Below are 10115 nucleotides of genomic sequence, written 5' to 3'. Positions count from 1 at the left end.
CACAGTATTTTGAACCTGAAGGCTTATCTGAATCACGTCAGCTTAATGGAGTTTGCTGTGCCAGAGCAGTCAGTGCAGGAGTTACTTTGCCATTATAGGCAAATTCTCTCCCCCTCCACATAACGTGAGGGATGGCATTTTGCTGGCCTTCAGTCTCTTGCCTGGTGTTCAGTACAGTTTCCAAGCTCCTAAATGTGTCTGTTGGACGTTACACAGCTGCAGATACTGAGAATTAAGATGGTCCTGGGAATGCTGGAGTCTGCTTAATTAAGAGACATCTTGGTTTGGATGCTAGAGCTTTGCCTGGGGAGTTTTAGATACACAAGGAGGCTGTTGCTGCCCTGATAGATGTCAAAGTCTGTCTGTCCACTAAATCCATCTCTCACTGGAGAGGGAGACACCGTCAGGTTTACTAACAGCAGTTAGTGATTATTGCTGCACTTGTTTCTGCAGGAAACAAGCACTGAGACATCCCCGGTCCTGTGTGATTGCCCCATGCCAGAGCCTGATGTAAGAGGAGCGAGTCTTGCTGCAATGCCCAGCCACATTGCAGCCCAAAGTCCAGGCTCCACCGGGCTGAGATACCAAGAAATGCAAATCAGGCTTGAACTGCTCTGGCACCCTGTGTCCCCAAACCACTGATGTTTGAGCCCCGACAGGCAGGCAGGAGCAATGTGTGGGGCTCAGCCTGTTCTCCACGATCTCCTGGGCAGCAGCTCAAGTGCTGAGGGGTATTTTGCAAGTAGTGTAAAACACACAGTGATGGGGGACAGGGAACGGGGGAACTGGTGAGGAAGGAAGGAACACAGATACAAAGCATGTGCCACCGCCAAGGCCTTGTGGACAGAGGTTTCTGGTGTGTTGGTCATTGCTGGTTATTGTCCCTTCCAAAGACAGCTGTCACCTTTGCTGAATGTCCAGAACCAGACAGAGAAACCACAGATAGCCAGTTACAGGTGTCTGGAGCCCAGGAGTGCAGCAGCCCAGCCCCTGCACCGCCTGGGCACTCACTGGGTAGCTGTAGCCGTCACACGTCCCCTCTGCTGTGGTTTGTGTGTTGTGGACACTTCCTCCTTCACAAGAGAGCTGAGGGCAGGGACAGAGGGTGGCAAAGGGAGCACTGGCAGAGCAGCACTTTCCTCCAGCAGTGAGGACATGCAGACCCACTGTCTGGATGTGGGATCCTGATTTGAGCCGGGGCAGGGTCAGATCAGATGTTAGGAAAAGGCTCATGGGAAGAGTTGCCAGGACCTGGCACAGGCTGCCCAGGGAGGGGGTCGAGTCACCAGCCATGGTGTGTTTAACAGAGGGGAGATGAGGTGCTCAGGGATCTGGGTCAGCACAGGACAGGGACGGTTGGACTGGATGAGCTTAAAGGTCTTTTCCAACCTGGAGATTCTGTGATCCTGGATACTCAAAGCCTTTGGAAAGGGATTTCTCATCCCATGGGGTTTTGAAGCAGGGCAGTAAGACCTGTTGGTGCAGGGCATCGGGACACAGCATCTCCCTCTGCTAATAAGGCCACTTTAGAGTATCTGCCTCTTCATTTGCTCTCTGTAACCTGGCCCAGGGTGACCTTGTTGCCTGTTACATCAGGCAGCTGAGCCCTCAAAGAAAGTGCATTTGGTTTAAAGCACAAGTATAATCAGGAGCAAGAACAGGAGAAAAACAGGAGAGGGTTGTGCCTGAGGGGGTTGAATTAATTACTTCTTGTGCTCCTTTTAATTCCCTTCCACTTGGTATTTTTCAGAGCAGCTGAGGAAGAGGAGAAAGAAGCAAAAGCACTCTCTGTGAGCTGCTGGCTTCAGGGAATTACAATGGATGTTTGTAAGGCACATGAAAATGTCTCCAAATGCAGTATGCAGACCATGGAGTGCTTCAAGGTCCTCAGCACACAAGCGCAGAAGATAAGCATTGCCACGCTCTGCGGCCTCTTTGGGATACTGTGTGTTGTTGAGAACTTTTTGGTGCTATACCTGATCTTCTCCTCCCCCAGGACCAGGAGAAAACCTTCCTACATCTTTATCAGCAGCCTGGCCTTGGCTGACATTTTGGCAAGCTTCATTTTTGTCTCCAGTTTTGTTAACTTCCATGTCATTGGTAAAACTGCTTTCTCTAAAGAAGCATTCCTCCTGCAGCTGTGGGGTGTGAACACATGCTTCTCCACCTCTGTGAGCAGCTTGCTGCTGACTGCCCTGGACCGTTACATCTCCATCGACAGACCATCTAAATACAAGCTCCTCATGACGAGAAAGAGAGCGTGGGTGGCCCTGGGGGTGGCCTGGGTGATGTGTGCGACCATTGCTTCCCTGCCCCTCCTGGGCTGGAACTGCTGCACACTCAATTCAACCTGCTCTGAACTGTTCCCTTTTGTGGATAGAAACTATCTGTTGAGCTGGGTCTGCATCGTCCTGGGCCTGCTGGGGTGTATCATCTATGCCTACGCACACGTGCTCCGGAGGGCTCGCCAGCACGTGGCCTACATGAAGAAACACCAAGTGCAGGTGGGAAAGCAAAACACCAGGATGAGGATGGACATTATGCTGGCTAAGACCCTCGTCATGGTGCTGACCGTCCTCGTGCTGTGCTGGTCTCCAGTCCTCATTCTCATGATCTACAGCATCTTTGTCAGGCTGAGTGATCACCTGCGCAAGGTGTTTGCCTTCTGCAGCACCCTCTGCCTGCTCAATTCCATGGTGAACCCCGTTATTTATGCCCTGCGGAGCAAGGAGCTTTATTCCTCCCTGAGGATGGTCTTTTCTAAGTTCAGGAGGCAGCCGAGGGCCCCGGAGAACAGCCCAGAAGCAGAGAGCACCCACAAGTCCTCCATGATAGAGACGGTCTGCGAGGACGTGCGTGCAGCTTAAGGAGGAGCTGTGGGAAGTCCCTGCTCAGGCTGGCAGAAACAGTTTGGATCACGTTCTTTTACTCTTCGTATGTGGGTCTTGGGAGATGAGGGATCAGGTGCCTGTCATGGAGCCAGCTCCTGCTCTTTTATTCTGGGACAAACAGTGCCCGAGCTGCAGAGACACTGGTGCCACACCAGTGTGCCACCCATGAGGCAGTGGGTAACACCACACGCCAGAACAGCAGATCCTGACATTTTAATACAGCTCTTTCCTGGCTTCCCACCTCTCCACCAGGAACCTCCTAACCCATTTTTCTTACATCCAGTGATGTTTTCCTTATGCTTCCTTAAAATACAGCTAAACCTTAAGTAAAGCACTCATGGTCTCTAGAAATCCCCAGGCATCATGTAATTCTCTCTACACCCCTTAACCAGGCACGGGCAGAGTTGTACAAGCACCATCAGCAAAGTGCTAACAGCACATCGCTATGTGGCAGAGGCATGTCTATCTATCCCGAACCTGAATGCTGTCCCAGGGATGTTATGTATTAGCAGCATGATGACAAAGCGTCTTCAGATCCCAGAAAAGGTGGCAAAGAATAACACCGGGTCATGACCAGCTCCTGGCAGCCCCAAATGCTTCGCTGCACTGTGCAGGAGCACGACTGGCCGCAGATGGAGGTACCACGGGCCTTGCTGGGAATGGTGCTGCTGGTTTCTCCACACTCACATGCAGATGGTCCTGGTTAATCGTGTCCCACAGCATTTAGTATCAGAATGAGTTATATGGAAAACTGAAATGCTTTTGCTGTGGTTTATGGAGTCTGCCACAGCTGGGGATTTAACATAAATAGGTAAAGGGTGAGAGTCAGGAGGCCAGAGCCAGGCTGTGCTCAGGGGGGGCAGCGACAGGACACGGGGCAGCGGGTGCAGCTGGAGCAGAGGAAGCTCCAGGGGAAGGTCAGGAGGAACTTTGTCCCTGTGAGGGTGCTGGAGCCCTGGGACAGGCTGCCCGGAGAGGCTGTGTGTCTCCTTCTCTGGAGACATCCAACCCCCCTGGATGTGTTCCTGTGGGATTCAGCCTGGGGGATCCTGCTCTGGCAGGGGTTGGACTTCAGCAAATTCAAGGAAAGCTGTGTCACTCAGGCACTTGTTGGATGTTACTGGATTAAACATTAAAGCCATTTTTCAGCCTTTTCTTCCATTAACCTCTGGGGCTCAAGCTCCTCCAGATTTCAGGGTTTCAGCCCGAGCTGTTCTGAGGGGCAGCTGTTCTGAGCCTGAGGAACTCAGTCAGGCTTTTTGGAAATTACATAAAAGCAGCAGCTTTAGCTGCCAAACCTGCAAGTAGAGCAGAGTGCAGTGGGACCCTGTGCCAGTGCCTGGAGAGCAGCGGGGCTCTGGCCAGCTCCCAAAGCACCTCTGACAGGGAAGAGCCTGGCTGGGCACAGGCACGAGGCCCTTGGACTCTGCTCTGTGTCCCCAGAGAGTGAACCGGGGCCTCACGTGCGGGTGCCGGAGCCAGGCCCTGCACCCACTCCTGCTGCCCGGGTGGGCCAGGAGGAGAGGAGAGGGGTCTGGTGGGGGCAACCTGCAGGCTCAGCCCCATCCCCTGGCACCTGCAGCAGGGCAGAGCCGGGCTGGCAGGGAGGGCGGGAAGGGGAAGGACCGGCAGCCCCGCGAGCAGGCGGCCCGCAGCCTCGAACCGGCGGCTGCGCGGGTAGCCATGGCGGCTGCCTCGGTAGCCATGGCGGCGGGCGCGCTGACGTCACGCGGCAGCATGGCGGCGGGCGCGCTGCTGTGGCTGGCGGCCGCGCTGGGGCCGGTGTGGGCCGCGCCGCGCTACCGCCCGGACTGGGACAGCCTGGACGCGAGGCCGCTGCCGGCCTGGTTCGACCAGGCCAAGGTGGGGGTGTTCGTGCACTGGGGGGTGTTCTCCGTCCCGGCCTGGGGCTCCGAGTGGTTCTGGTGGCACTGGCAGGGCGAGCACCGCGCGGACTACGAGCGCTTCGTGCGGCTGCGGTACCCGCCCCACACCACCTACGCCGACTTCGCGCCACACTTCACCGCCCGCGACTTCCAGCCCCGTGAGTGGGCCCAGCTCTTCCAGAAGGCTGGTGCCAGGTCAGCGGTGGGCACCCGGCTGGGGCTGCCAGGGTCTCTGAGGGGAGGGGGAGTGAGGCGGAGGGGAGTGCCCGGGGTCCCTGAGGGGATGGTGATCGGTGCTGAGGGTCTGTGAGGGGATGGGGAGCCCCGGTCACTGGGCAGGTGGGGGGTCCGTGTCTGGGCTTCTCAGAGGGGACAGAAAGGCCCAGAGAGGATGCGGGGAGGGAGCTGTGCCTGGATTCCCCAGGGTATGAGGGATCCCCGAGGAGATGGAGAGGTCCCTGAGGGATCATGCCCAAGGTCCTGAGGGGATGATGGGTCTTGCTGCCTCCTTAGTCTCAACTGTTCATTCTTTTCCAGCATTAAAACCCCTTACTATACTTGTAAATCTAAAGGCTCTTGAAAGAGAGCTCCTCACAGGACCGTTACTCAGTCTCTTGCCTTTTGAAGGGCTGGGTTTGCCAGGGAAGCTGGGGTAGTTCCTTTGTCTCCCTGATGGAGCAGGGTTTTTTCCCCTCAGGTACGTGGTACTGACCACAAAGCATCATGAAGGCTTCACCAACTGGGGGTCGCCCGTCTCCTGGAACTGGAATTCTCTGGATACGGGACCCCACCAGGATCTCGTGGGAAAGCTGGGAGAAGCCCTCAGGGAGAGGTACGGCACTGCTGAACTCTGCTCATCCTTTCATCTGCAGGCATTGAATTCTCCTGGTTGTTCCTGACAAACAGCTGAAAACAATGAGTTTAATAGGAAAAAAGAAACATTTGCAAAGTCATGACATCTTCTGTGAAATAACAACATCAGTAATCTAATCTGCCACTGGTTCTTAATTCCTGCTGCCAGCCTAACTCTCTCCTCTGTTTTCTGTCCCCCAGCAACATACGCTACGGGCTGTATCACTCCCTGTTAGAGTGGTTCAATCCACTCTATCTAGCCGACAAAAAAAGTGGCTTCAAGACCCAAGACTTCGTCTTAAAGAAGACAATGCCAGAACTTTATGATCTTGTCTTAAAGTAAGAGCTGCAAGCAGTTAGGAATCAAGAGCATTGCCTGGTTTCCATACTACAGAGAAAGACACAAAGTGGGTGCAGAGAGGAGAGGTGAAAAATGTTGATGTTTTGCCAAGGCAAATCTGTTGGTGTGTCAGTCATGACTTGTGGTAACTAGAAAAGGGGTTCACGTTTGCCCTGTGGAGAGTCTTAACTTGTAGAATGGGGTAGAGACAAGAGGGGTTTTTCATGCAAGAGCAATTAATTTTAATTCTGCCTTTGTGCAGGGTGGCTTCAAGAGTGGAGCAAGCTGCTTAGGATGTAGGAGAGCAGAAGAGCAATTTCACTGTGAATTTACTACATCCTTGCCTTGCTTCCCCTTGTTGACACAAATATGAGGCTGTGAGAGCAGCCATTGCCCCAGGTGAAGAATGTGCCTCGTAATTACCCTTGAGATGCAGTCTGCTGGTTTTTGGAAGGATTGCATCTTCTCTGGAGCTGAGATCAGCACGTCTTCCTTTCCTGCTGCAGGAACCCTGCTCAAAGCTTTGTCTGAAGCAGAAAGTGATGGGCTAAACCTCCTGGTAATGCCAGGCAATAGGAAGAGGAAGTGAAACTAGACTGCAGATGCAGGACACACAGTGCTTCCTTTGTGGTAGGAGCAAATAAGCCATTTTGAAATAACACTCATCTCTCTGTTAGATATAAACCAGATTTGATTTGGTCGGATGGAGACTGGGAAGCTCCGGAGTCCTACTGGAATTCCACCTCTTTCCTTGCCTGGCTGTATAATGATAGTCCTGTCAAGGTACCACTTTCAGCTACCCCCTCACAGCCTCTGGTGTTTTATGGGCATGGAAGGTCTGGCAGCAGAGAGATAGGAACACAATCTAATCAGTAACCCACCTGACAGATACCAGATGTGACTTATTCTTTCACAAACACTTAGAGGCTGACACTGTCCTCCTACAAGACAACTCTAGTGTCCTTTACAACACATGTGTGGGAGGCTCTGAGGCCAGGAACCTTGTTGCCTCAACTTCTCCCTGAGGTTCTCCCAGAGAGGGATTTGGTCTTCTCTGGAGCATCCTTTCCTTTGATTACACAGGGGGGGTTAGGTGCCTGTGCTCACTTAGGAGGGATGAATGGAAGCTGAAAAGTCCAAAGAGTTCTCTTTCCTGAGCTGAGTTTCCTCTTTCAGGACACTGTTGTCGTTAACGATCGCTGGTGTAATAACTGCTCGTGCCATCACGGAGGCTACTACAACTGTGCTGACAAATACCAGCCAGGGACCCTGCCAGCCCACAAGTGGGAGATGTGCTCCTCCATTGACAAGCTCTCCTGGGGCTACCGAAGCAACATGAAGGTGGCTGAGTTGATGGATGAAGCAAGTATCATCACGGTAAGAGAGCTGAAGTCAAAGTTATGGTTGTGGGGGAGTTACTGAGACTTCCTTCATCCTCCTGCTTGCAGGAAGAGTTTCCTGGTCAGGCTGGAGTTCAGGGAGCAGCTGATGAGGACAATGCCCTCCTCTGTTTCTCTGTTTTCAGGAGAGAAGGTAATTCGATCTGTTACCTTGGTTTATCTGTCACAGGAACTAGTGCAGACTGTGAGTTTTGGAGGCAACTACCTTCTCAATGTGGGACCTACAAAAGAAGGGGTGATTGTTCCCATCTTCCAAGAAAGACTCCTGGCCCTTGGGAGGTGGCTGGACACTAACGGGGAGGCGATTTATGGATCGAAGCCATGGAGAGTACAGACAGACAACAGCACGGACATGGTCTGGTAAGGACCCCTCTGCTCACTGCCTTCTGGGCTGGGACTTCCAGAGCTGGGGCTTCTTATTCTTAAGCTGGACAGAGTGTTGCCATTAGGTGCAGATGGTGTTTAGGTCAAATCCTACAGTTGGAGCACCCAGTTACCACCCCAGAGAGTTATCCAAGGGAAGGAAGAGAATAAAAATCAGCACTTCATCCATCTTGCGTGAGTTGGAAGAGAAGCCCCAGCTCTTCCTTTCAGAAACCTTCCACACTGCTGTTGTCGGGCCTGTTAAGTGATGGTCCTGGCTAGTTTGAATGGCACAGATGTAGCTGATCTCAACACAGAAGTTTGGAAGGGCTTTGCTTTTTGGCTTCTATAATAATACTAATCATAGAATCCCAGACTGGGCTGAGTTGGAAGGGACCCCAAGGATCACAGATCTCCAACCCCCTGCCACAGACAGGTACACCATCCTCCAGGCCTGGAGCTACACAAGGTTGCCCAGGGCTCCATCAACCTGGCCAGGAATGCTACAAGACAGATTTGGGGTTCTCAGTTGGGTTTTGTCCCCCCAAGTGTGTTCAGTGTAGAACTGCAGAGCACCGATCAGGATCAGGCAGCACATCCCCTCCGCTGGCCTTTCCAGACAGCAAGGACAGGACAGCAAATGACATTTGCCTTTAGGAAGCGCGCACGGACTTTGTTTGGGTTTCATCAGCCAGTGCTGACTGGCCAAATGGTGGGTTCAAAGGGACAGGTTTTGGAGTGAGGGGAAAGTAGGTGACCCCTGTACGGTGGCAGCGGGCGAGCGGCTGTTCTCGTGCTGTTTGGAAAGGTCAAGGTCACGTCTGGTTCTCTCTCTTACGGGGCTTTTTCCCCTGCTGAACTCCTGCTCTCTCAGGTACACTTCTAAGGGACCAGCTGTCTATGCCATCTTTCTCGTCTGGCCTCCAGACAGCGTTCTGAAGCTTTCTGCACCCACTCCATCCCCAGCCACACAAGTAAGGAACCTACCACACTCTGAGAGCAAACCGTGGGCTGGGAAGGTCCAGCCTCCCTTCCCTGGGGAACCGGGGTCAGTGGGGACATTGCTACCCCACACTTACTGTTCTGGGGTGCTCTGGCCTCCCTCCAGATCCCAGCAGGTTATTCTCCAGGCTTTAGCTCACTGTTAACACCGAACACTGGGTGGGCTCACATGGAATTAAGCAGAGGCACTTCCCTCCCACTGTTCTTTGATCCTTTTGACACGGGGAGGTGAGGTAAATAACCAGCCTCGCAGGCAGAAGGGATCAGGGCTATTGCAGCTCCAGTGCAGACCAGGGGCACTGCCCCTCTAATTGTAAATGTCAGTGTGACGCAAATGCCAGAGTGCCCTTTGCTCTGACAAACAGAGGTAAAGGCTTCTCAGGGAGACAACCAAAATCCAAACAAACAACAAACCACAGGCATGTGTCTGGCCCCGTAACACGCTGCGTGTCACCTGCTGGGAGGGCTGGCTGGAAACGTGTGGGAAATGCTGCACAGAGACTGCGGGGGTGGTTTGGGTGTGCTGGGGTGTTGGGCTGGGACGTACCCACGTGAGCCACCACTGAGTGTTTCCCCTGGTCTCTGCAGGTGATGATGCTGGGTTTTGCAGGGACTCTGAAGTGGCAGAAGTCCCCAAGTGAAGGACTGCTCATAACTCTGCCCTATCTGCCTCCACCTCCTCCACTTGTACCTCCTCAGACTGGCTGGACTGTCAAGCTTGAGGGTGTGAAGTGATGGCTGTGGGCTGAAAGCATCAGTCTCTCCCTGCCTTTTAATGGTGTCTGAGAGGATTTTTCATTTAGTGTTGAATAAATTGGGGTTTTTTCCACTTCAGAGAATCTCTTTTCCAGTCCCTTTTGCCTGTAAGCGATGGATGTATCAGCGTACCTTGTTTGGCAGCAGAGGACTGTGTTCTGCTGGGATGTGACAGCCCACAAGCCAGACATCTCAACCTGGAAGGAGAAGGGGTTTTGATGTGAAGCTGGGCTTCTCAGTGGGTGTTGCTGCTGGGATTACAGGTGATGGGACAGACTCTGAGTTGGTGTGGGGCAGTCAAGAGGACTTGGCTGGGCTGTCAGGCCAGGCTGCAGGGCACCCCAGAGTTAGCAGCCAAAAGGAGGGGAGGCTTGAGGAAGTGCTGAACGGGTTTGGGCTGGCAGGGCAGCTCCCAGGACGTGGGGCTGCAGGAGCTGTCCACGGTGTGCTGGGCTGCGCAGGGCAGCAGGATCTGCACCTCCCAGGATCTGCACCTCCCAGGCAGGAGCTGGCCCTGCTGCTTTCCCTGGCTTAGCTAAGCATGGAAATGTTGATGAGCAACACTATACTCCTGTATGTGGAACCGTGAAGCCTTGTGAGCCATGGGCATGTTCTGAGGACACCC

The 10115-nt window shown here is 53.4% G+C and overlaps 2 protein-coding genes across 2 annotated transcripts; both read left to right on the top strand.

The window, feature by feature from the left end:
• Positions 1-1817: 1817 nt before the first annotated feature.
• On the top strand, positions 1818-3145 carry CNR2 (cannabinoid receptor 2; the record flags this gene model as incomplete). The annotated part of the gene is made up of 1 exon (XM_084274359.1): positions 1818-3145. One exon carries the CDS (start codon positions 1818-1820, stop codon positions 2865-2867), a length of 1050 nt encoding a protein of 349 aa, XP_084130485.1. The 3' UTR covers positions 2868-3145.
• Positions 3146-4628: 1483 nt separating this feature from the next.
• Positions 4629-9563, top strand: FUCA1 (alpha-L-fucosidase 1; the record flags this gene model as incomplete). Its single annotated transcript, XM_084274242.1, has 8 exons — positions 4629-4972; positions 5475-5609; positions 5831-5968; positions 6647-6752; positions 7146-7346; positions 7539-7729; positions 8607-8706; positions 9323-9563. 8 exons carry the CDS (start codon positions 4629-4631, stop codon positions 9467-9469), a joined length of 1362 nt encoding a protein of 453 aa, XP_084130368.1. The 3' UTR covers positions 9470-9563.
• Between the last annotated feature and the right edge of the window lie 552 nt (positions 9564-10115).

Source organism: Gallinula chloropus (assembly GCF_964237585.1).
Source record: "Gallinula chloropus genome assembly, chromosome: 22".
Taxonomy (NCBI): domain Eukaryota; kingdom Metazoa; phylum Chordata; class Aves; order Gruiformes; family Rallidae; genus Gallinula; species Gallinula chloropus.
Note: the sequence above shows the minus strand (reverse complement) of the source record. Positions and strands in the feature narration are given on the sequence as shown.